The 27,077-nt window shown below is 45.8% G+C and overlaps 2 protein-coding genes across 5 annotated transcripts in view; both read right to left on the bottom strand.

The window, feature by feature from the left end:
• The window catches only part of LOC102728928 (glucosaminyl (N-acetyl) transferase 4), a 13,341-nt gene extending 12,656 nt beyond the window's left edge, over positions 1–685 (bottom strand). Inside the window, 1 exon segment of the mRNA XM_031029959.2 lies at positions 631–685. Coding sequence (XP_030885819.2) covers positions 631–685 — 55 coding nt within the window.
• Positions 686–1,410: 725 nt separating this feature from the next.
• On the bottom strand, positions 1,411–27,077 carry GCNT4 (glucosaminyl (N-acetyl) transferase 4). Of its 4 annotated transcripts, none has more exons than XM_031029965.2 (2): positions 26,869–27,077; positions 1,411–6,014 (listed from the first exon to the last, which is right to left on the bottom strand). In XM_031029965.2, exon 2 carries the CDS (start codon positions 6,011–6,013, stop codon positions 4,649–4,651), a length of 1,365 nt encoding a protein of 454 aa, XP_030885825.1. In that variant the 5' UTR covers position 6,014; positions 26,869–27,077; the 3' UTR covers positions 1,411–4,648. The 4 variants fall into 4 exon arrangements, with proteins under 4 accessions (XP_030885825.1, XP_030885824.1, XP_081682857.1 ...); XM_031029964.2 differs by lacking the exon at positions 26,869–27,077 and adding an exon at positions 26,392–26,737; XM_081826731.1 differs by lacking the exon at positions 26,869–27,077 and adding an exon at positions 19,433–25,732.

Here is a 27,077-nt window from a genome sequence, read left to right as displayed (position 1 = left end):
ATAAAAATAAAATAAAAAGACTGATGAAACACTGAAGTCTACTTCTGAAACTAATAATACACTACATGTTAATTAATTGAATTTAAATAAATTAAAAAAACATTCAGAGAACTATAATGGTTTTGTCAGGGTGTAGAATTATGAATATAAATGATTTCTGTTTACATATCTTTTATTCTATAACAATGACAACAAAAAAAGTAAAATAAATTCACCAAAGTCACAGACCATATTTTTCCCTTAGATTCTCTTCTGGCTGTTTGTCTTCTCCATGATTCAATCCCAGATGCTCCCAGGAAGGACTCTGCTGCTCTATGTGAAGGCCACACCTGAGGCCAGGTGATAGTCAACATACCCATGTGTGTTGATACACTGACCATTTGTCTTTGAAGCAAAGCTCAAGCTGTTTGTTATGCATCTTCCCAGGAATATCTTTCCAAAAGTGAGAATAAATTTGCAATCATCTGTTCTCTCTGCCAGGGTTTCCCCATAATCAGTTTCATGAGATGAGAAACCACTTGTCCTAGTTCATATGTAGATTTGTAGATCCCAAAGGGAATAAAAAATATATAGAACTGATCACCTAGGAATCAAGCCTATGGGTCTTCAATATGATGATAAATACCCCACCCGCAACTGCTACCAAAAGTCCAAATCCTTCCATGAGAGTACTGTGGATTTGCATCGTTGTCCAGTTTGGCAAGAGCAAGAATTAATCATAGGTTAAGAGTAGATGTTAATTTTTATTATGTCGAAGATTCCCAAAATGGCCTTATTCCTTGAGGTGGATTGTGATTTGTGAGTGTGACCTGCATACTCCTTGCCAGCTTGGGACGTTGGTGACTTATGGCTTTACACAGGATGACAGAAGAACACTGGTCAGGGGCATTTTCCAAGTGTGTGGGAGGCATAGAGATCAGCCATATGAAATAGTCCTTAGCTTAGCAGAGCTAGGAAAGGTGGTGATATTCAGAACAGAGGGGAAGTTCACCAGGAATCAGCCACCAACCAAACCTAAGGGCCCAGGGGGCTCACCCCAAGGCAGGGGTCCTGGTGTGGAGAGAAGAGGCTTGATTCTCCAGGGACCGAGGGACCTGACATGAAGAGCTCGGTCTCCCCTACCTATAACGTCCACAAAGTAATCCAGCACACAGGAATACTTGTTTAGATAATTCATCTTAGACGAGAAGTCAATCTGGGGGAGAATGAAGACAGATCCTGAGAGATTCCTTCAAATTAAACAATTCAATTTCAAGTGCCCATATTTTGTGTATTATACACACACGAATTCTTTAACTCTGAAGTGAAATCAACTGTGCTCTTCAAATACTGGGCAAGTGTCATAAATGGAAAGAGTCTTTGTGGAGAACCGGTACCAGGAGAGAAAGGAAACATCACAAATTCCAGGGGTTTGGTTTTCGGAGCATATTTTACTTTACAATCCAAGAGAATTAACATCTGCTAGCAGCATAATACCAAAATGCAACATCAGTCTATTTAAAACTCCTATAATGGGAAATACGTCTTTCAAAAATGGTTAAAAAAAACAACAAAAACAGCTGTAACATACATATAGTACATTCACTTTCCATTCTCAAAGAAGATTGTCATTTTTGTTTTCATGAAATATGTCAAAATATATATATGTGTGTGTCTGTATAATATTCACATTCTGGAAGGCAAGAGAAATCTTCAAATTTAATTCTGTAAATTTAAACATTTTATTTGTGTATATATATATATTTTGTCCACTTAGAATAACCAAAACATTAAAAATAGTAGCAACATTGATCTTTAAATATTATAATGTTACAGTAGATCGTTCACATAATGTAGATCTATATTAGTAGCTCTTTCATTATTAATATCTAATACAATTTACAGACTTCAAGGTCCTGGTCTCGTTGCCAAATAACTTAGAATCTAGATTCAATAAATACTATGCAAAGGATAATTATAAAATACAGACTGTAAAACATTTTCTAGATCACAAAAAAATCATACCAAAAGGTTTTAATCAGGTCTGAAGGAGGTTCAAAGACATGTAAGGAAACTGCAGGATTCCCAAGGCAAAAGAGATGACCTGACAAGCTCCCTGAAATGTTGAACTGAATCCCAGGAAATGTGTCAATGGGGACAAGAAGGCACTGGGGCCATGTTTCATTGGAGTATGGCATGAAAGTAATTAACAACTGGAAAATTTCCAGGGATAGAATCATTTCTCACCAGGAGGCAAGACACTGGATAGGAGATCGATATTTACTTTTCATTTATTCCGATGGCCAAACACATAAAAACCAAGATTTCAGTGGGGCCTTGTGTTGAAGCCTACAAGGCAGAAAAAATTGATCCAAGCCACTGGATCGATGTGCTGATCCTGTTGGCTTAAAAAGAACTTCAGATGTGGTAACGGGATTCTTTGTACCTAGATTGATTCACAGAAGTTGCTCCTATGATTGTGGCTTCTTTTATATGTCAAAGGTTTTCCAGAAGAGGTAAATGGTAAAGTCACACAATGGGGCTGGATCTCTCTTTGCCCTGTAATGAGACTACTCTCTGATATTTACTGTTGATAGTTTGTCTCCATTTTTAAACCAATTCACACACTATTTTGATTCTCTCTCTCTCTCTCTCTCACACACACACACACACACACACACAGTGTGAGGAGGCCAGGGTAGGCTCCAAGTACTCACTTTAAAGACCAGGAAAACTGAGGCTCATAGAGACCAAAATGACTTAGCTTGTCACAGTCACACACACAATCAAACTGATAAGTATCTTCTGCAGAACTTAACTCTATCCAACAGTTACTTATTTTCTTTTTAAGATTTATTTATTTTTAAACATTTATTTATTTTGGGGGGGGGATAGGCAGCGGGAGAGAATTTTAAGCAGACTCCTCACTGAGCATGGAGCCCTGCATGAGGCTTGATATCATGACCCTGAAATCATGACCTGAGCTGAAACCAAGAGTCAGACGCTTAACCGACTGAGCCACCCAGGCGCCCCCAACAGTTACTTATTTTTAAGAACAGGAGCTTGGTCATAGTTGTTTTCTGAAGAATGAAGTAATTTGAAGGGTGCGGGGGATAAGAGGAAGAAAAATGAGCTGGAGAGAAGTGGTACCACTTGGCAGTCAGTATCATAAACTTTAAAACCAGCAAAGTGCATTTCACATGTAGAACACAGACATTTACAAAAAGATTTAAATACTCTAGTCTTCCAGATAGTCTCATATTGGCCATGATTACTACATCTTTATGTAGATGCTGAGGCTGACACTGAAACATAAGATCAGCAAGAAATTTTTACATGAGTTCCATGATTTCCCAAGAGATGTAAAAAAATGTTACAACCTGTTCTCAGGACGCTGCTCCTGTCCCATTTCACCTCCGGCACAGTACAGTGACATTAAAATAGGTGTATATTTGATTCGTTTAGGGGTTTTCTAAGGTGTAGGTTTTACAAAATACCACTAATGAATATTCTTGCTATGTCCTAAAGAAACTTTGCTTTTTCTCTCTGTATCTAAGCTGAGAAGACTTTAGTGGGCTTAGAGCTTTTGTAAGTTTAAGTTTGGATTCTACTTGGATAGTTACTGGAGACGTAAGCAAAAATTTTAAATGACCATAAGAGGTAATTTAGAAAGCTGTCATATTTTACACAACCTTTTCAAGAAAATTCAGTGACTCTTAGCTTAATGGCTCCATAGCGCAAAATTACACTAATTCCACTGTAAAAAACCTACATGTAATGATAATCTATGAGCTAGAAGACTTAAGTTCAACGTTCAGGAATGTAACGCTTTGAACTAATAATCAAGTTCTTATTTTTAATCAATAATTTTAAAGAACTAATTGAATTAAAAAAGAGACCATTCATGAAACCATTGTGCAACATGATTCTAAAGTCCTATAAATCCCTTTGTTTCCCTTCAGGCACCACCTGTCCCAGTCCCCCCACCCCCCACCCAGCCTCCCTAACATTCACACACTATATGCCCCGCCAACAGAGTCTTCGGACTCTGAATTGAAAGGGTGAGGCACCAATAGGAAAATGCTTTGGCAAGCAGGAAACTGGACAATTCTTTGAGCTTTCCTGAGGTAGTGGAGTTTCTCCTAATATTCTAATGGCTAAGAAAAGTCTGGGGAGCTGAATTAAGAGACAAGTGGAGTGTTGGTCATTATACTTAAACACTACCCTGAAATTGGTGGTTTCAGTGGTTATGTGATTATCCCACTCTCCAACACCTTTTCAGTAGAATCCTGACTGCTATGTGGAGAACTTGATACTAAGGTTGCTGTGGAACTAGGGCAAGCCTTGAAGGCATTGTATAACTCATTACAATTTGAATCTAATTCCTACACATTTCTATAAAAGTACCTGGCATACAGTTGGAGCTCAGTATCAGTAGTTGCTGAGCTCTGATGATGGACTGTTTAAAATCTCTGATTTAGCTCCATAAGGTTACAAGGAAAAACAAAAAACACCCAACCAAATGCAGGCTAATTGTCGCCTTTGTGCATGGAATTTTGGACACCTCGCAAACTGTGAGGAGGTTAAGCTTGAATGGTACTGGGTTGGTGTAGCACACAAGTCCATATGAGCTCTAGTTATCAGATGCCTTCTTTCTATCATGATTTTATCATGATGTGATTACGGGATTTTTAGCCATAAGTAACTTTTTTGAAGACATAGCAATCCATTGTCTCTGTTGCTCTTCAAGCTTTTCTGCCAGGCATTTAATCAAGACAGGATCCACCTTAGAATCAAATTTATTAGCAAACCAATGTCCGTCATTTATAAGCCACCTTAATTCCGCTGCTCCAAAGATACACACACTTCGAAGGTGGGAGCCGGTACAACGGGGATACAAAAGCCCTTCATGATAGTTCCACTTGACAAGGCGGGTCTTACTCTGTAAGTCAGACACATCCTGGGCTGACCTAGAAATCTCCCCAGGTATTCCTGGTACCCGAATTAAGGTAGCCCAAAAATGTTCATCAGGCGAGTATGTATCTTTAGACCAGGCAAAAAAGTCTTTAACGAGGGAGTTGTTGAAAATATATTTAACAAATGCTCGACTTAAAACAAAATAAGCACTGCCAACAAATATCTCAATGTTATGAGGGGGGGCTTCCTTGGAGATGTTTGTCCTTATTGGTAGCTTCACATATTCATAAGGCACCTGTCTGAGTTCATGGTGGTAAGTGAATCTTTCCATTTTACTGTTAGGGGGTTTCACCGTTTCTAACATATTTGCTCCATTGAGTTTCTTTAACTCTGACACTAATTCAAAGTTTGACTTCAAAGGAAAATCTTGCCCACACAGATTGATAACATATTTCCACTGAACCGAGGACCTGAGGAGGTCTGACAAGCAATTCAGATCAGCTTGGAGTCTGGAAATGTGTGCATATTGCACTGTCTCTAATTTGGAGGCAATGAAAACATTGGGGAAGCACTTAGCTAAATTGTTCATGGCAACTTTGAAGGTATCAGGTGATTTATGGTCATAATGCATGCAGTACACATTGTGCTGGTTGTATATGGCATGAAGTAGCCTTTCAACCATAATGGCGTCTTTATGAACGACCAAAGAATAGGCTATTGGGAAGCTCTTCTCCTCCCTTGAAACAGGCTTTTGATGGTACTTTCTCAGGGTCTGATAAATGTCACAATCACTGGTTATCGCCACAACATCCTCATCATCCAAGTCGATGATGTCTCTCCTTCTTATTTCCAGACTCTTGCCAATTTCCAAAGGTGCCTGTTCATAGACACCTGAACAGTTAACTTCATACCTGACTTCATTTTTCACACTGGTGTATCTGTTCCTTACAAAAGGCGAGGTACTCAGGGAGGATTCAACCAAGTAAATGCCTCTTTGAGGGAAGAGGAGGCTTCTCACATTTAGAAGCTTCAACAAGGAGAACAGCCATAGAGTTACAAATAAGATGAAAACTTTCTGCTGTGCTGGGTATTTAAAACAACATTTGAATGTCTTCATTCTGTAAGAGGAAAAAGGAATAATACAGTTAAAATAAGAGAAAGAGAACTAAGAGAAAATTAGCTCCGTTCAATCAAAATTCACTGGGTACCTTTCACATGCCAGGCAGAATGCTGGGCCCCAAGGTAAATAAAACAAGGTTCTCACCCTTATGAGAATCCAGAAATAAGGGAATGAGAATATATAGAATGGTGGTATTTTGTGGTATTCTGTGTTAACTACATCTGAATTGTGAGAGATGTTGGTTACCAAATAGAATAGCCAATTATGTAAACTCCTAAAATATAGGTACTGTGTAACTTTTAGTGTCTGCACTTCTGCTTAGCATATTTGGGGAGAGATTACTCTGGTTTGGGCAGAATTGGTCTACACAATTAGATGTCATTAAGGGGTCAGTGGAGATGCAAATGGCCCACCTGAGCCTAAAAGGAGCATCCATCGTGAGTCTACCTTCGGATCCTTATGAGATATAGATCTGAAGTCAGAAGGGGAAAGCCCAGTGAACCCCACTGCTATAGACTGAATGTTTATGTCTCTCCCCAAATTCACATGTTGAAACCTAAGCCCCAGGGTGATGGCATTAGGAGGTGGGGCTTTGGGAGGTGATTAGGTCATGAGGGTGGGGCCCTCATTGATGGAATTAGTGCCTTTATAAGAAGAGACCCCAGAGAGGTCCCTTACCCCTTCCACCACGTGAGGTATGGATTAATTACATCCATACTATGGGAAAAAGTCTGAGACACATCTGCATCTGCCCTTGTGGGACGATCCCTATGATACACTGTGAAAGAGAAATAAGCAAAATGTATAACTGTGTACAGTGTGCTCACATGTGTGTCAAAAAAAAAAAGATATAAACAGTATCTACACAAAAAAGCACATGTTGACAAGCTTTTTATTCCTCTGTCACAACTACTCAACTCTGCCATTGTAGTGAGAAAACAGCCACAGATAATGCGTAAACGAGAGGGCTTGGTTGTGTTCCAATAAAACTTTATTTACAAAAAGGCAGGTGGCTGGCTATTTCCAGAAGGATACCGTATAGACATGACACCAGGAACAGGAGCTGCTTTGCAGGGCAGGGTGGGAGAGGATGGAGGATTAGGGGCCTGGGTAGGACAGAGATTTACTTATCACTGAATATCCTTCTGTACTATTTGGATTTTTAAAAAATGATTATACACTTTTTTTCAGATAAAAACAGGCTAATCAAACGGAGGCACAGATGAATTTATTTTGGGAGCAGCAGGAAGGGGGAACAAGAAAGCACCGTCCCCAGGTCTGAGGACAGTAGGGCCGGCTGAGTTCATGGGGTTGCTTCAAAGAGGTTCAAATCCTGAGACCTGGGGCGGTCTGAGGAGCCCGTGTGCAATTTCTTAACACATCTCAATAAATCTTAAATGAGGACATATCATTGTTCCCAATTTTCTTAGAGAGAATTAACAAGAAATTTGAACCTGATTTACTTTTGCAGATTTCTTTTTTTTAAAGATTTATTTATTTATTTGAGAGAGAGAGAGAGAGTACACGAGAGGGGGGAGGGTTTTAGAGGGAGAAGCAGGCTCCTCGCCGAGCAGGGAGCCCGATGCAGGACTCGATGCGGGACTCGATGCGGGACTCGATGCGGGACTCGATGCGGGACTCGATCCTGGGACTCCAGGATCATGACCTGAGCCGAAGGCAGTCGCTTAACCACTGAGCCACCTAGGCGCCCCTGCAGATTTCTTCTTTACAGGTCAATTGAAATAGCTCTCCCGGGAAGGACATAGCCTCATTCACCTTCACGGAATCACTTTCATTAAAGAACAACACCTTACGGACAATAAACTGTCCTCCCCAGTCACATCGCAGTCTCTCCTCTGTGGGTTTCCCCGGGGTCCTGTTTTGCACTGCTCTTCTCACACACGCTGTCCTTAGCTGTCTGGATTGTGACTTCCATGCATGCATTGCCAACGCCTTTGTCTCCAGCCCTCACCTGCTGCCTAAGCTTCTGACACGAACATCCAGTTGCTTGATGGACATCTCTACCAGCTAACCTGTAGGCACCCCACCTGAAGTGAGTCCCACACTGAACTTGACATCTTCACCTCTCCGGTGTTTTCTGTGTCTGTGTATGGTGGGGCCACACACTCATTGACCCGAGCTTGAAATGTGAAAGTCATGTGACTCTTCCATTTCCCTCCCACCCACATTATCAAATCATCTCATCGAGACCACCCCTTCTTGTCCATCCCCATTAACTGAATCAGCATCCAGGGAATTGCAGTCAGGCTCATGGCCCTGGGTCAGCAAACTGAAGAGGGTTCCATCCACTCAGGCTCAAGGCCAAGGTTCTTGCCAGTTGTTAAAGAGCACGGGAAAACTGACTCCTTATGCACAGGGCCACACAAACTACAACCCCAGAAGCTTGAGCACGCGTTTATTTATTTTTTTAAATTTTTTGTAAAATTTTATTTTATTATGTTATGTTAGTCCCCATACATGACATTACATCATTAGTTTTTGATGTAGTGTTCCATGATTCATTGTTTGCATATAACACCCAGTGCTCCATTCAATACGTGCCCTCCTTAATACCCATCACCAGGCTAACCCATCCCCCACCACCCTCCTCTCTAGAACCCTCAGTTTGTTTCTCAGAGTCCGTAGTCTTTCATGGTTCGTCTCCCCCTCCGATTCCCCACCTTCATTTTTCCCTTCCTACTATCTTCTTCTTCTTCTTTTTTTTTTAACATATAATGTATTATTTGTTTCAGAGGTACAGGTCTGTGATTCATCAGTCTTACACAATTCACAGTGTTGAGCACGCATTTAGAAGTAGGTGTTGTGATAAAATTTGACTTAGAAGATTCATCAATCCCAAATCAACCTATCTCATCATTGTCCTAATGCATGGTAATTAGGCATACATAGGAAGGAGCTTACATAAATGGCTAGAATTAGAAAGAATCTTACCCAAAGTAAATTTTTGCTTTGTCTTTTCTTCCTTTATTGGTCCACGGGATCTCTACTTAGTGCCAGTTAATAGTTCCCCCTGATACCACAGTGGTAAAATGAAAAGATCCCTTTAAGTTTCTTTCTTTTCTTTTCTTTCTTCCTTTTTCTTTCTTTTTCTTTCTTTCTTTCTTTCTTTTTCTTTCTTTCCTTCTTTCATTTTAAGGATTGTGTTTATTTGAGAGCGAAAGAGAGAGAGAGAGAGAGTGCACATGAGCAGGGAGGAGAGGGAGAAGCAGGCTCCCTGCTGAGCAGGGAGCCCGACTTGGGGCTCAATCCCAGGATTCTGGGGTCATGACCTGAGCCAAAGGCAGACACCCAACTGACTGAGCCACTCAGGTGCCCCGATCCCCTTTAATTTCTAAAGAGGTTTGCAAAGTCTTCCAGAGTTGTCGTGGTGTTTATGGTCCTGTTTAACTATCATCTTCACACGTACATAAAAAGGCAAATACTGGCTCCCTGTCCTGTCACCCATGTGCAAGGACTCCTTGCACCCACGCTCCCCCGTCCTTCCTGAGAACACAGGAGCACACACTTCCTGACTCCAGCCTGGTGCCTGGAGAGTCCGATTTGAGCTAAGGGGCATGGCTGCCTGCCCAGAGAGGGAAGGTGGCAGGCATGCTGTGAGAAGTCCTGTGAGAACTGGCGCTGGGGCCATGTCTGAGCTTCATCAGCCAGGGACAAGAGGTAATTTTAAAGGAACAAGGGGAGGGAATTGGGACAGCCCGGGCATCTGGCTCTCAGATTCTTCTTCTCCAATCCTACTCTGGGCATCTTTAAGGAGGAGAGCTCGTCTGTCTACGGATCAGCCCTACACACTGGGGGAACCAAACAGCTGTCCAATACCACCCTGTCCCAAGTCAAAGTAAAACCCCTTCCCTTGCTTACCGTGGCCAGAAGTTCCTTTGCCTGAAAGCATTCCTTTTCCCAAGTTAGAAGTAAAAAAGGGGGAGGTGCAAGTCCTTTGTGTGAAGGAGCTTTTGTCAAATCCTGAAAGGGACTGTGGGCCTCTTCCCAGCTTTGGTGAGAATACCCCAGGGCACAAAACCCCAGGAAGTGAGAGACCACAGTTCCCTGCCGTGGCTCTGCTTTCCTCTGGACAGAACCTGTGTGCGACACCCACAGGGAAGCTGCAGAGGGTAGAGGCGGGCTGGGGGCAGGCACCTGCCCGGTGTGGCACCTGCCTCCCTTCCCTGTCACCTGCAGCCCGAACTCATGAATCCCCGCAGGCCCCAGGTTTGGAGGGATGGGAATGAGCTCCTGAGGTCTGCGCAGAGCTGGTGGGGGTAAGGCTGCAGTCCTGCTGGCCACGGGGTTCCTAGGAGCCTAGGGCAGCAATGCCACCTTCTGCAAACACCGAGCCCTGGCTCCTTCCCTCTTAAAGGCCCCAGGAGCAGGAAGCAGGCAGGTGTTCTGCTGCCAGGAAGTAGTCTGATAATTACATTACAAATAAGTGCCCACACACAGGAGAAGGGCTACTTCGCCTTCCACCTGCCCAGACAAATAAGGAGCCCGGTCCACCGCGGAGTTCACTGCCACACAGGTGGGCGAGTCCCTAGCGAGGAAGACAGGACTGAGAAGGACATGGTAACAAGGCTGGGTCGCTACAGCTCCGCGGAAATAAGGTCTGTTTGGATAATTCAATAAAAACCCAACAAGGATGCTGAATGAAGCCTTTTCCCCCAAACCCTCTTCCCTACCCAGCCTTTCCAGGCACTGTTTACAGCCTTAAAAGACAGCAGGCACACGAAAGGTACAGCCAGCCAAGTGATCATAATTGTAGCCAGGGCTAAGTGGCCACAGCCATTAGCCGCTCTTCCAGGAACCCTCCTTAAGTCAGCAATCGACTGTCAAAAAGCGCATGCTTGCTTTCCCAAGGGAGGAGGGCGAACGGTGAATCAGGACACAGAGGAAGGAGGCTGAAGAGCGAAGTACTGACTCTGGTTTAGCTTAGGGACCAAGAATGAGGGACCCACCATCCATATTTGCAGATTAGGTGGCCTATGCCCCCTCCCCTCCCCTGACCCTCTTGCTCCCTCCCTGCGCACCTGCACTCCTCTCTAATAACTCAGACAGGGAGTGTGGACTTGGGAGAGAAAGTACGGGGGCTTCAGGATGCCGCGGACCTGGGCTTAAATCCCTGGGGGAACACTTAGCAGCTGTGAGGCTGATCCAACTGTTTAACCTCTGAAGCCCAGTTTTCTTGTCTCAAACTGGGAATGAGAAATCCCCTTCCGAGCTGCCGTGACGGCTCAGGAGCCCCTGCATGTGAATAGGGTCACCCCACAGAGGGGCGCAACGTACCTGACACCTATGCCCAGCTTGCCTGACTCCAAACCTTGGGGTTTCCTAGTACATTACATGGGATGCGCTGATAGGCAGACAATGTTAGGGAAATGACTGACCCCTTTTCTGACCAAAGTAGGAGGTGGAAACGTCAATCCGGGAGAAACTGAGAGCCAAGACCTTGCTCAGAGGCTGAGCCAGAGAGGCGGAAGCCACACAGGGCCCCACAGTACACGTTCCCCGCTCCGGCCCCACAGCCAGGACTTCTGCTCAGAGGAGGCCCCCCATTCATCTCAGAAACAGCCTATCGAGCACCTGGACCCTGGACAAGTCGCTCAAACTCTCCACATCTCCGTGTGCACATCAGTACAAGTACGTTCATAATAGCAGCTACCTATGGGGATTTGGAGGTTAAATGGGGTAATGCATGCAAAGCGCTTTAGCACGGTGACTGCCTGACCAGGGCTGGCCGTGGCTTCATCTTCATCATCGTCTTCACCCGCATCACTGTTACCTGGGCGTCAAGCTACCCTCCTCCTCCTCCGCATTGACTTCCTTAAAGATCCTGCCCAGACCTATGGCTTACTGTCCTATCTTTTTAACCTATCTTCTATTTCCCCCCAAAGTTCTGACATAAATTCAATGTTTTAGAATTAATCCTGAATGCCTCCATGTACGCTTTATTAATTTTTTTTAAAAAGATTTTATTTATTTATTCATGAGAGACAGAGAGAGAGAGAGAGGCAGAGGGAGAAGCAGGCTCCCAAGGAGCAGGGAGCCCGATGCGGGACTCGATCCCAGGACCCTGGGACCATGACCTGAGCCGAAGGCAGACGCTTAACCATCTGAGCCACCCAGGCGCCCACACTTTATTAATTTAATATCATCATTATTATGAACGTAGAATCCCCGAAGAGTCGTTATGTGGGGCAATGTTTTAAGTGCTCTGCATGTGTGCAATCCCCTCAATGGATCAGTGGGGTAAGTGCTACCTTTAGCCGTCTTTTATAAGACAGGAAACTGAAACACAGAGTGACTGAGAAATCACCCAAGGTTATACAGAGCTAGGATTTCCTTAACACCCCCACAGCACCTGAAGAGTCTGTAAAGGAGCAGAAAGGCAAGTTTCTTGCCCAGATGACCTTACATTCTCATTGTTCTACAGGGAAGACCGCAAAGGCAAGTAATGATCAGACTGTGAGTAGGTGAACGGTAACCACGGAAAACAGAAGAATGGTGTGACTCAGTCTGAAATACAATACAAATGGAGGACACATCCTCAAGTAATAAAATGTTATAGGCTCAAAAAGGAAAAGAAAATGTTTTTCCATTCTCTGTTTATAAAAGTAAACACTTTCATTTTTAAAAAAATGAGAAAGTCAGTCAAGTCTAAAGAGGAAAATAAAGCTCACCAGTAATCCACCCACCTGCCAAAAGCATTCTGTGGCCATGATGTCCTTCCAGACTGTTTTCAATAAAGACACCTTTGTGGGCTTGCTTTTTAACAAGGAGTCTCACTATATAGGTACTGTCTTGCCTGTTTCTTTCATTTCATAATATACTGTGAATAAGTCCTATTCTAAACTGTGTAAGTCCTATTCTAAACTATGTCTGTAAATTGTTAAAAACTAAACCACTTCTGAGATCAACATACTTTCCTATAGGAAAAAAACCCTTTTCTATAATAGAATTTACTTTTCTGGACCTTCTTCACCAAAGCTTAATTTCAGAGACTACAGTATTAACCACAGTGCCAGGGTACCTCTCCAATCTCTTGGCAGGAGTAGACCCTGTTGGTTCGAGAATGCTGTTGGTTCTACATTTAAAATGTGTTTTGAATCCACCCACCACCACACCCACACCATTCCACGGGAACCACCACAGGCCAAGCCATCATCAACTCTTGCCTCTAAAGGAAATAACTTCCTCACTAGCCTCCCTTGTGTCCCTCTAATCCATTTTCTGTACTGTAGCCAAAAGGATCATTTAAACACATAAATCAGACCGCTCCCGCTCCCTAGTTCCACTCCCTATACTTAAAACCCTTCACCAGGGTTTCATTGCACTAGCAATAAAATCAGAAATCCTTTCCACGGCCATAAGGCCCAGCCAGTTCCTGCCTGTACCTTTCTCTCCAACTGCATCTTATTCTGCTCTTCTTGCCCATACATTCTAAGCAACACCTGCCTTCTAAAAGCTTTAAGAACACCAGTCTCTTTCCTGCCTCAGGACCCTTGCACTTGCTGTCCCCATGTTCAGACCATTTTTCTCTGGATCCTGGGGTTACTGGCCCCTCTCTGTCCTTCAAGCTGTAGGAGAAATGTCCTTTCCTTGGGTCTTCTCTGATCACCCTTCTCTAGTCTTTTTCCTGACTGTTGAACTCCTTGTTTTCTTCCAAGCACTCATCACAGCAGCAGTAACTTTGCTTGCTTGTTTATTTCTGTCTCCCCGACAGGCCTTGTTCTTGTTCTACGTCCAGCTTCAGGTACATACCTAACTGGCACAGGGTAGTTATTCAGTGGGACAAAATCAGAAGACCCAAGTTCCAGTTTGGGCTGTGCCATCAAAAACTCCTCAAGTCAGGGCTCCTGGGTGGCTCCGTTGGCTGAGCGTCTGACTCTTGGTTTCGGCTCAGGTCATGATCTTGGGGGTTGTGGGCTTGAGCCCCTCATGGGGTTCTGCACTCAGCATGGAGCCTGCTTGTCTCTCTCCCCGCTCATGTGCTCTCTCTCTCTCTTAAATAAATAAATAAATAAATAAAATCTTAAAAACAAACAACTCAAGTCACCCTGGCAAGTCATTTAATCTTGGGCACATCCTTACTTCCCATGTGTTAAATGGAATAATGTTTTCTCTATCTGGCATTGCTATCATGAAGGTCACAGGCATGGACCTCTACAAGAGGAATGGTCTCTTGGGAAAACTGGGAAAGACTCCACACCAAACTCTATGGTTTTCTTTTTCTGAAACAGCACATGCACTGTTTCCTGCATTCTGACATTCTAATTATTTTGTTTGTTTGTTTTTCACTCCCTGACGACATTCTTTTTTGCTATCTGGTGCGTATATTGTTCCTGTGGACATACACCTGTCTTGGATTTTGAAAGACAGGAAGATAGTTACTCTAGTTAATCAGTAAAGGCTTTTTTTTTTCCTCCATTTGCTCAATATCTTTTGAAAGACTGATAACCAAATAATTCCTTTCAAAGCAACCAGTTCTGTGCAGTTATAATCGGCTAACCAGCTTCTGTAACTCTATGCATGACAGAAGGTATAATATTTCCCTTCAGTTCAGTATCTTTACGGGCAGTTCTCCAGATAGTGCAAAACCGCAGTGACTCGTTAGAGCATCCCTAAAGACCACGTCACAAACAAAGCAGGACTGAGGACTGCACAGCGGTGTGAGCACACAAGACATACCCTCAAACGGGGCCTCTGCCCACGCTCAGTTGCTCAGACTGTCAAGTTAACACTGTCTGGGTGCAGGAAAGCAGGACGTCCCTCATCCAGCAGAGATGTGGTGGAGGCACCTGCAGAACATGGCACGACGGAGAGCTTCGGTCTACAAGTACGAACGCTATGGTCACCAGCTTTGAGAATAAAGGTCTGAATGAAAACGCCCGGGCATGAACATCAGTGTGTCAACCACCTGTCTGTAATTCTTTCAACTAGTAACTTCACTGGAGTTTCTTCATTTCGGGGAGATTCATGGGGTCATTTAAAGTCATAGGAGAAACGAGCAACCCATACTAGGCTGTATTTACCAGATGGTGGTCCCTCAAAGTCATTAGAAATCTGGGCTGCAGCAATGGAGAAAAAAAAAAAAAGTGCAGAATTCAGCCAGGTTTTTATAGTCACAAAAATTGGGAGGTAGCCAACTTGGTTCTGGCTTTGTTGCATCTGGTCCACAGGGCAAACATCAAAAATTGATTGTGTATCTTGCTGGACAAAACTATGGGTCTAAGTCTTTAGCAGGAAGTCTAAAGGGCCATAAATTATACTACTGAATGAAGTTTCTATTTTGTAACAGTTTGTGACCCTCATTATGTTGCAAAACATTAAGAGCTTTTTTCTATAGAAAAAACAAAAACAAAAACAAAAAAAAAAGGGTGGGATTTCAAAAACATCTATGACCTTAAATTTTAGCTTCAATGGAAACGGCTTAAATAAAATGTTTCCTCCTTTTTAGATAGAAAAGATCACAAAAAAAGAGGTTAATTAATGTATTTGACCTCTGACTCTCAAGCTTTATGAACAGCAATCTTACATTCCTTTCTTAGGTTTTTCTCTTCTCTGCCTTCCACACTTAGCTGGACATGATATAGAGCCAAAATATATTTTTTTATGTTCTAAATGTAAAATGTGGGTTGAAAATATCTTGGCTTCTTTTTCTACAAGGAAGAAAAACTGAACTGAAAAACAGTTTTGTCTTTCTTTAAAATGTACGCTAGAAAAAAAAAAAACTTTCTTCACCCAAGATCGGCATATAATTTCACCCCCCAGAAATATCTAGAAGCACTTATTTGGTATACGGCTAACTCTATATTTTATACTGGCCAGAATTAGTTCCTCAAAGGTTAGGTAGCAGCCGAAGAGGTATAGTAACTCTGATTTGTATGTGTGCACTTAAAGTAGAATCTTTAATGTCCGTAACTACATCACAGAGGCAGCCCGGGGATAAACAGATGTGAATAAAGAATAGGGATGGCAGAGGGCGCCTGGGTGGCTCAGTCGTTAAGCGTCTGCCTTCGGCTCAGGTCATGATCCCAGCGTCCTGGGATCGAGTCCCACATCGGGCTCCCTCCTCGGGAGGAAGCCTGCTTCTCCCTCTCCCCCTCCCGCTGCTTGTGTTCCTGCTCTCGCTATCTCTGTCTCTGTCAAATAAATAAATAAAATCTTTAAAAAAAAAAAAAGAATAGGGATGGCAGAAATGGCTTAAGGCCAGGCCACACTCTCCGTGAATGGATTAGACATGCTCAGTTTTAAATCACCCGAAAAGGGCCTTTGTTAGTTTTCTGTGTTTTGTTGATGTGGTGGGGAGCTGAGCTGGAGACTTCAATATGCTTCTGCAATTCCCCTAAAAAATTCAAGACCAGCTACCCTGGCATGACTTGATCATTTCATAAAGATCTATGCTTCTTGGCTGAAAATGTACGTATTGTCCTGAGAGCTTGTGTGCATACAGACACAATAAAGACCCAGGAATTTAAAATTAAGGTAAAGGGGTGTAACAAATACAATCTGCAGTGCTTGAAAAAATTCTGACCAAAGAGGAATTTCAAAAGCAGGGATTTCATGTAAAATGTCTCCAGAAGTCACATCTAGAAATGACTCCAGGAAGCTCTCCAGTTGGCATCTCCTACAAGGATGCATTCTAGCAATGGTTTTAATTAAGATAACACATCTCAACATACAGGTTTATATTTCAGATTAATATAATAAAACAGTAAAAGATTGTTTAGTTAAAAGCAGACTAAGCAAACATACTCGCCAATTGTATAGAATGCAAAAGTAAGAACCAGACTCCTCAGATTTCCACGCAGATTATAACATCACAGTCGTGAAAACAGTCTGATGCGAGTACCCGAACAGACAACAGCTCAGGGGGACGGAATTCGGAAACAGACCCGGTAGGTAAGGATGTGATCTATGGCTCTGGTAGAGACGGCCAGCTGCTTTCCAACACCCATCCTCCCTTCCTTCTTTACTAAGAGAACCCCGACATCGTTGCTGGCAGAAATGTGCTCCCCCCCTCCCCCACAGCCTTTCCCTTCAGCCTCCTTTGTAGAGGCATGGTCAATTCAGGATACTGTGGGGTATCTGGAAAGTTCTTTACAGGAGCCTGATTTCGGGAGGAGGTATGCCATTTTGTGTTTTTTCCCCTCTGCCCACTTCTGCATGGAACTCCTGACATGATGGCTAGAGTTATAGTAGCCATGTTGGGACCATGAAGAAAAGGCCAAGGGAATATCAGAGCCCTTAGCTGAAAATCCTCAAACCACTGAACCACCAGCAGCAAACACCCACTGTGCCTTCTTGTTATATGAGAAAAATAAGCCCTTATATGTCTAAGCAACTTTGCAAAGACACACATTGAAAGATGACCATGTGAAAATGGTAATGCTTCACACATGGACACAAACACAGAAGATGAAGCTTCCATTTAAACTAGGTTACAACAACTAGGTACAACTATTTGTACAACAGTACAATCCTGTAGATGGTCAAGTGTCAAATTCTAGGTTTCAGGCGATGTGAACTTCTCATCTGTCTGTGTTTAGAGGCAGATGGAAACTTCACGTAAAGATCTGAGGAGAGTAGATGCCACGATTTACCAAATTAACTCTGATATTCGCACCAACGTGCTCGCCGCGCTTCAGGTAAGCACTACGCAGCTCTCAGCAAACGTCTACTTTGTCGGGCTCTAGCCACAAGCAGGTGGGTGGGCCGCGAGGTCTCTGAAAGTCACCTTGCAGGCAGGCTGCCTTCGGGTGAGCTTATGTGTAACAAGCTTGTTACCTATCAAGGAAGGTATCAGCACCACAGAGGGTGAACCGTGTTGAGTCATTCTGACTTCCCTCCCTTACCTGCCTGACCTCATTCCTCTCTTCCCTGCCACACCTGATGCCCTGCATCTCACCCTCGTGCTTTACACCTCTGTGTACAACGTAATTGGTTTGGAATTTAAAGCCAATGATTCTGAATTTAAGTTCTGACTTTACTAAGAAGCCGTCGCCAGGGTAGTGAGTCCTCTGCCTCCCTCCCTGAGAAAGCGGGCCAGGGTGCTAACTCACACGGATACTGTGATGACTAACTGAGCCCATGCACTGCGTACATTCTGGCAGGAAAAGCAGACTGGCATATGGGCTGCATGGCAGTAAGGGGTCAAAAGCATTTAAACAAGCAACAGCCGGAGGAGGAGCACCGAGGATCATAGGCCAGGGGCTGTTCTGCAAGCAAGGACTAGGCTTCACCCGCAACCGGCCACCAGCACTCCCGCACCCAGAGACCACCTCCCAGAGGTCTCTGCTGGGCCGGATGGCTCAGAAGCCATACCGAAGGCTTCCACATTCTCCTGGTCAAGGGGAAATCAGCCTGTGCCCGCTGTAATATTCTTACAACTTTTCTGTAGGCTTGAAATTTTTCGAAAAGGGGTTTTTGGGTTTTTTTTCTCCTTTTTTAAAGTGGGAATCATAGGGGTAAACAGGAGTGTGCAGGATTAAAAGGCTTCAAAATTCCCTGCCTCAAACTGGGATTCAGCCAACTCATTTTTAGTAGCATGGTCTTAAACATCTCTGTAAGTCTGGTGTCACTGCTGTTTTCCTTCTGTAATTACAGGTTCCAAGTCTTACATGGTTCACTACTTTGCTATAAAAATATCTTCTCTTTTGTTGTTCCATATTTATGAACTAGTTGATGATCATAAGAATAGTCTTTCTTCTATTATTTTATTTTGGTTAAATATACTTAACATAAAATTTACCATTTTGATCATTAGTGCTAAAAAGTCTCTGCTTCTTAGTTTATCCTAGAAAAGCCATTCCATAAATATTGGAGATGTCATGGATGGATGAGTGGGTGGACAAATAGATGGAAGGATGATGGATGGAGAAGTAGATGGACACGGATGGGTCAATGGTTAACATTTTAACCATTTTTAAGTTCTATAGCATTAAATATATTCAGTGTTGTACAACCATCACCACCTCCATCCACAGAACTTTTTCATTTTCCCCAGCTGAAACTCTGTACCCATTAAATGCTAATTCCTCATTTTCCCCCTTCTGCAGCTCTAGGCAACCGCCCCTCTGCTTTCTCTTTTTATGAATGTGATTCCTCCAGGACTCTTGCATTAGAGGAATCATAGTATTTGTCCTTATTTTACTTAACATAATGTCTTCAAAGTTCATCTACGCTGCAGCTAGTGTCAAAAGTTCCTTCTTTTTAAGGCTGAATAATACTCTACTGTATGTACATACCACACTTTGTTTATGCATTTGTCAACGGACACTTGCAAAGCTTCAGTCTTTTGACTATTATGAATAATGCTGCTATAGACATGGGAATACAAATACCTATTCATGTCCCTGCTTTCACTTCTTTTGGACATATGTCCAAAAGACATAGACCAGTGCCTACCTTGTGTGTCACTCCACTTCTGTCTCCGGACCCATCTGGGACATCTAACTCTGCCCGCATAGGGCAGGGTGCTTGCTGGGAAGGCGAAAGGAAGAAAGAGCTGGGTGGAAGACCATGGCTGAGCAGAGGGAGCCCCTCCTTGCTGCACTCAGATGGACTGCGGGGGGAATATGGAGAAAGGACACAACAATGCAAATATTCCAAATATGCCACAGTGACGCAGAGGAGCAGAAGGAAGAGAAAAGGAAGCTTGGCAAGCGCAGGAGCTAGACGAAGCCTTGTTCTTCCTGGTCGTGGGCACAACTGGCCACCCTCTGCTGCGGTTTCAACGAGCTGCTCCATCATGGGCTGTCTGGATCAGGAAAATGACCGGGAGAAATACCAGGGTTTTCAGAGCCTTTAGAAATAGGTACAACCTATCCAAGAGCAGACAGGCCAACTGTCTAAGTCTGAACATAGACAGGAAGCTCTCCTCCAAAGGGACAGGGGGAGAAAGAAAAGCAACCGAAGAGCTAGAAGTACAGAGTATTTGTGGAGATTTACTTGAGGTTACAAAGAGCTCCCTTATCACCAGGCACCTTTTTTTTTTTTTTTTTTTTGCTTGCCCCGGTGAGGGAGCACATTCCATCAAAAGACATTTGGTAGCATCTTGGAGGAGGGAAGCGGAGCTTAGATTTTATTGAGGCTTTTTTTTTTTTTTTAAATTTTAAAAGATTTTGTTTATTTATTTGACAGAGAGAGAGACAGTGAGAGCAGGAACACAGGCAGGGGGAGTGGGAGAGGGAGAAGCAGGCCTCCTGCCAAGCAGGGAGCCCGATGCGGGACTCGATCCCAGGACCCTGGGATCATGACCTGAGCCGAAGGCAGACGCTCAACGACTGAGCCACCCAGGTGCCCTTTATTTAGCCTTTTGCAGTTCGGTTTAAGGCTAGTCTTTCAGTGCAAGGGGAGGGAGGCTGGAGAGGGCTCGAGTAGGACTGGATAAGGATCGTGAATAACAGTGTAGGATTCCAGGCACTTTTTCATGCTCTAGCAACCATGGCTAAAAGCATTCTTGCCATCAAGTTGTTTTGCTTTTTGCATTCTTAAACTTTTTGTGTGCAATTATATTATCTAATTGTACTCCCTTAAGAATCATATGTGAACAAAATCCTACATTAAAGAAATTTTAAAGAACCCGAATCTCTTGGCTTTAGCCAAGATTTTGTGCTAAAAGTCAGCTTTAGCACAAAACTCATGAGGTCTAGAGCTTGGTGGTGGCAGTGAGGGGTGGGGTAAAGCAGAGAGAAAGGACAAGGCGCAATTACTGCTTCCGATTACTTTGAAATTTCTGAATTCATCTTAATCTGACTATAAATAAGCTGAAACTTAGCTCTGTTACCTATAAAATAAACTCCCTTTAGCTGACAGTGTAAACAAAACAGGGAGAGGGCAACGGTCATCACAGACATGGAGTTCCTGACTGCGTACTGGCAGGTGCTTGGTGGGGAAGTGGGCACTGAGGATGGAGTCAGAGAATACGGTCCTCATGCAACGACCCCGTGAGGGATGCTCCAGAGCAGCTACAGTTTAAATGCAAACAATGATGGGGGGGGGGAGGACAATTCTTCTGATGTCAGCCCCACAAGGACTGCAAAAGATGCCAACTTTTTAAGCCTCATTAACTGTGAGGAAGGCCTCTAACAAAGATACTCACATTGTTTTTAATTCCTCTGGCCAGGACATCAGCAGCCAGATCAGCAGAGGACACAAAGGTTTAGAGGAAAGAGGACAGAAGGAGGATCCAAACAGATTTGGACAGACTTGAATCTAGTACGATGCGATTTAATGCCGATAAACACAAAGACTAACATTTAGGTCCAAGAAATTAACTGCACTCATACCAGATGGAGAAATGGGGTTTAACAGGAGCATTTGCAGAGAACAGTTCAGGGTTTGGCAGACTGTATGTTTGGGAGGAGTCACAGTTTGTTGGGTATGAGACTGCCAAAAGATTTTTTTTTTTTAAAAAGGCAGCAAATGCAAACCAAAACCCAAATCAGTGTGGTCCTGGACAGCATGAGAACCACAGAGCTGCAGAACATAAGAGCCCAGAGCGCTCTTAGAAAGCATCTTCTGGGATGCCTGGGTGGCTCAGTCTGTTAAGCGTCTGCCTTCAGCTCATGATCCCAGGGTCCTGGGATCGAGCCGCACATCCGGCTCCTTGCTCAGCGGGGAGCCTGCTTCTCCCGCCCCCTCTGCTGCTCCCCCTGCTCGTGCGCACGCTCTCTTATTTTCAAATAAATAAATAAATAAAAATCTTAAAAGAAAAAAAGAAAGCATCTTCCACCGGGTTAGACCTTGGGGCGGAGGAAGGGATGGGTTTGTGTCTGGGTACAACCCTCCACAAGGGTACTGACTGACAGAAGTTAAGCAGAACAGTGAGAAGCCAGTGCACAAGAGGGAAATGGAAGGTCAAGACTGAAGAAATAAACATTCAAGAGGAATGAAAGCTGGCTCCAAATATTAAAACACAGGCTGCGGGGCCCCATCCCCAGAGGTTCCGATTCAGCAGATGTGAGTGGTCTTGGAATTTCCATTTCTAAGTTCCCAGGGGATGCTGATATGGCTGGTCCAGGGACCACACTCTGAGAACAAGTGCTCTAATAAAAAAACCTGTAATTCAGAAAAAAATACATATGTATTTCTGAGATTTTCCTAAGATACCATGGCCAGTCCCCAGTAAGTCCAAATTAGGGAGAATTTACTGGTTTTAAAAGCCCATACATTTAGTTTGAAGATTATGCTCTTTTTAAAATTTTATGCGGCTAAACACAAGTTCCGCCTTTACTTCTGACCCTTAGTGTTTCTTATGAATTCAGCTTCATAGAGCAAAACTTTGTTTCTGTTGCTGCTTCATTTTCTGACATTTTATACGGCCAGCAGTCTCCCCCTGGTCTCCTTCCATGCCTCCTGTACTGGTGTATTATATTCAGCAAGTCAAGCTTCATTACATATTAAAATGTGACCTGTTTTTATCAAGTGGTATCTGGCTTCCCACATCTTCTAAAATAGTAAATATTGATCCAGTCTTTTCCCCCAAGAGCCCACAATGAACCCACCGTGCCCAGGGACCCTTTACGTCTCAAACCAGCTGCATTCAATTCCTGATTAATTTTATTTGATCTTATATACTTGTAGCTTTAGCCTTTCGATCCCAGTAGGAAAATCACCAGCATATGGGATGCATATAAAATGACATGCAAAGCAATGCAAATTAATACAAACCATACACCTCTAAATTGCTTGGGAAAAGTCTCCAAGCTTTGACATTGATATTATCTGCTTTGCCTCTCTACAGTCTGGTGAGCAGTGACCAGATTCTTTTATTAGCATTTATTTTCGATGGCCCCCAGCACCTGACACTTGGTAGCAGGCTACATGGAAGAGGTGCCTCTGCCTGTGAGTAAGGCCAATGGAGTCCAAGACTTAACTTCGCCGCCGTTTGGTTCTATGGCCTTGTACAAGTTCTCGCAATTCTCTGGTTCTCAGATCCTACACCTGGAGATGATGGAAGTGACATCATCGTAACAGAAACCACCAGCACTTGGGCTTACTGAGCCAGAGGCTGGCACATGCACGCCATTCCCGTGCGCACAGCACGTACACATTGTGCGTGCACGACGCACACACGCTGTCCTCCCAAAGCCGTGGCCAGGGTACCATAAAGATGCACCGCATAGGGGTGGCGCCACTTCGGGGACCAGGAAGCTCAGACAAGGCCACAAGCGGGGCAGGGGCATGGCCGGAAGCCAGGCCTCCGCGGTCTGGCTCCAGGGCCCCTCAGCCATGCCGCAGCTTTGTGGCCTGATTCCCATCCGTGTCTTCCCAAACGCGAAGTTTGGGAAGCATCTTCTGGGATGCCTGGGTGGCTCAGTCTGTTGAGCGTCTGCCTTAACCTATGGAGGAAAAATTCAAATTCCACGGTCATATGTGCTTCAAGATATTGTTTCTGTAAGATGGTGATAGTTAGTTATGTGAGTTTGATATCCCAATCCAGCACAATCAGACTGTTTTTACCTAAAAGGACTCCCGACATCTTTTCCTGCCCACTTGCTCCATCCCATTCACATATAAATTACGTGCGAGGCTCTCTCATCTTAAAAAAGCCTTCCCACCGTCCTGCCTCTCCCTTGAGGAGTGGCTTCCAAGGAGCTAAGCGTGGGGGCTGCTGCCGGTCCTAGGCCCACGCCGTGCCCCACTCCGTGTAGGGTGCTGGCTCCCACAGGGGCTTTGGTTGACACTCTCACCCCTCCCCACGAAGGCAGAGGCTCTGTGACAGGCCCGCACCCCTGTCCCATCCACCCCAGGCTTTAAATAGTGCCCCAACACAGATGGCCCCCACTTGTTTGGAGCATCAGCCGGGGTCTGGAAAGCAGCTCAGACTCAACCAACCACATCTATCTTTCCTCCAAAATCTGCCCCTCGTCTAAGGTTCCCTTTTTTGTAAATGGCAGCAACATCTGCCCAAACTTGGAGGGAGTCGCCCTGCCCTCTGCTACACAAAAGTAGCCGCCAAGTCACTCCAGAGTCGGCCTTGAATCCAAGCACTTGTGTAACCCTGCTGCCACCGCCTCAGCCTGGACCACCAGGCCTCTCACACCCTTGGAACAGCCCTGTTCACCTTCCGGGCACCTCAGACCCATTCTCACACAGCAACCTCGGTGTTTTGACAGGAAATCTCAGCAGGATATCTCAGGCGTGAAACTGTCCAGAGGCTTAATTCCACAAAACGGCCCCAAGATGGGGTATCATCTCATCCCACCTGTGCTACTCTCCCCTCATGTCAGACTGGACCTCTCCATTCCATGGGCTCTCTGCTAGCCCTCTTCTGTCTTAGGGCACACAGTTCCCTGGGGGCGGGGGCGGGCGGGGAGAATGCTCCTTTCCTCCTTCTCCTCCCGGCACTTGTGTAAGCCCTCCTACTCATCCTTCAGGCCCACCTTAAATCTCCCCAAGAAGGCCTCCTGCCTCTACCCCAGACTCAGCACACCTGCGCTCCCACAGCACCCGGCACTGGCCTGACCCACAGGAAGCAGTCAACAAATATGGACTCATGAATTGACTTTTCAACCCTGCATCACATAATCTCACTATCTTGCTGTTTCCTTCCTGCCTCCCAGCCGAAGGAGGAAACTCTTTGAAGCAGACACAGTTACGCTTCTGGTAGGGGTGCTAAGATACGCCCAGGTCACCAACTCATACCCCCCCAGCTAACTCCGGGAGTCACTGATTCTCACAGGAGAGAGCAGAAGCTGGGCACCATCATGTATACTCTCTACTTGCCCACCTCCCCGTGCCCCATGATCGGAGTTCATTCCAAGTCAGACTGATAACTGTTTACGGTCTGCCTGTCTTGAGGGTACTTACTTAGCAGGATGCCATCAAGTACCAACTTTGACTTACTCCCCAATTATGCTATTCACCCCTACCTACCTCTGGTGATTATTGTGGCATTTAGCAACTTACTGTAAACTTGGGAATGAGTACAAGTAATAAACAGGAGAGAATCACCCCCCCCTCATTCCCCTATCAGTTTTCCAAATTCAGTACCCATACAACCAAATTCTTTGGCTACTGTTTCTATGCCAATAAAGAAGATAATTCAACAGCATCTTAATTGGTCATTTCTCAGACAGTATTGGATCCTCAGAAAGTGTAACATAGGAAATGTTCTCTGCAATAATTCATTTATTTTTTAAAGATTTTTAAAGATCAAAAAGGGTGACTTCTATGTCTACCAAACCGCATGGATACTTAATATTATTCCTAATTCCCTTAATATTCTGGTTCAATTTTACGGATGAGAAGAGGAAAGAACAAGGGCCTAAGGTCTAACACCACCTCTTCGCATGCCCAGTAAGGGGGCAAAACACAAGTTTCCCAGGCTACAACGACCCAGAAAACCTCCCCAAGACAGAGGACTTAGTTCTAAAATTTACCAAGCAATACCAGCTCACTCGCACCGTTAGCCTAAGTAAAGATGGTAAACTGACTTGAGAGTCCAGACCTCTTGGCTCGGATCCTCGGAGGTTTCCAGCCTGCTGGAGAGGCGCTGCCACCTCGCCGGGGGGGACGTCCCGGTCAGCTCTGCGGCATGGAAACTTGACCTTAAAAAGCGCAGAAGCTCGTCCCTGGGAGGGCACGGCCGGGAGGTCCGTCCCGCAGCTTCCGATCCCCAAACTGGAAAGACCCCCTTCCTCCAAGCACCTAGTCCTAATGGAGAAGCCACTGGAGCAGCCCATTCCCGAGCTCCTGGTCCCTCTCCCGCCCACTCGCCTCCCGCCCACCAGGAGCGAGGACGCCCACGGCCCGGGTCTCGGGCAGCGTCGCCGGGCCCGGGGCTGGCGGGCTAGTCGGGAAAAGCGGGCGTCGCGACCCGCCCCTCGGCGCCCCTCACCTGAGCGGGTCTCTCTGGCCCTCGGGCCGGGAGGACTTAGACTGCCGGACGCCCGCCTCGGGAAAGGGCGCGTCCCAGAGCCGCGTTCTCACCGCTCGGGGAGGCTCTGGGGAAACCCTGGTGCGCACACGCCGCGCGACTCCCGGCCGCCGCGCGGGTTCCTGAAGTTGCCGCGTCCGCTTGGCGCGCGGCGGGGTCGCCCACAGTAGCCCTCGGCTCCACCTGCGCCCGCCGGCTGCCGGCGCCCTCCTTCCCGGAGCCCGCAGGCGCGCAGCCAGGCGGGGGCTCAGCCCGGGATCCCGATGCGGCACCCCGCGGCCGACGCCCCAGCCCTCCCCCCCGAGAGCGGCGCGGCGCCCAAGTTTTCCCCAGCGGGAAAGTGAAAGTCTCGAGGAGGAGAGGGTCGGGGCGTCCGGGTACCCCGCGGCTGGGATCGGAGCCCCGCACCCGCCACCGCGGCACAGCTCTGCACCCCGGCCCCGGACGTTCCTCACTGGCCTGCGTGGCCAAGTCGACTTACGAAAGGGAGCAGGGGAGCCCCGAACGCGGGGTCCCCGCGGCTGCAGAGGCCACCCGGGTGGGGGCCGTGAGCTGTGCTCCGGGATCCCGGCCCCTCTGCTGCGGCGGCTCGCTCCCGCCTCCTCCCCTTTCGCCAACTCGGCGGCGCGCCCTGCTAGTGAGTTGCTCTCCCTCGGCCGGGGGTGGGAGAGCGCCGAGCGGCCCCCGTGACGTGGAGAAAGGAGGAGCGCCGTCGCCGCGCTCCCGCAGCCGGAGCTCCCCACCCCTGCGCCCCGGGGTCCCCGCTCCACGCTTGGGACAAAGTTCCGAGGCGCGCGCGGCGCGCTACGCTCCGGCCGAGCCGCGCGGCTCCCCGCCGCTGCCTTGAGCGTCACCCAGGTTCGGTTTCCTCCCCGCGGGAAACAGACAAGATCCGAGGTCTGGAGACCTAAGAGACTGGCCCAAAGTCGCTCAGAGGGCGGTGACAAAGCAAACTTACATCTGCGACTCCTTGCTTTTCCCCAAGGCTGTGCTCTGTGAGGCGCTGGCCCTGCACCAATCGCCCGGCTCTCATTGGTGAGCCGAGGACAGTGTCCCACGCAGCTTGGCGAAGTATCTAGGAACAGCGTGGGAAGGTGGAGCTTTATGGCCAATAAATTGGGTACAAAGTTGTTTTTCAATCAGTGCCTACATGCCAAATAGACACTC

This window comes from Leptonychotes weddellii, chromosome 7, assembly GCF_054177405.1.
Source record: "Leptonychotes weddellii isolate Sample4059 chromosome 7, ASM5417740v2, whole genome shotgun sequence".
Taxonomy (NCBI): Eukaryota; Metazoa; Chordata; class Mammalia; order Carnivora; family Phocidae; genus Leptonychotes; species Leptonychotes weddellii.
This window is presented reverse-complemented; position numbering and strand designations above follow the sequence as displayed.

Coding starts and splice junctions, on each gene's coding strand:
- GCNT4 (XM_031029965.2), bottom strand. CDS start 6,013: ATGAAGACATTCAAATGTTGTTTTAAATACCCAGCACAGCAGAAAGTT.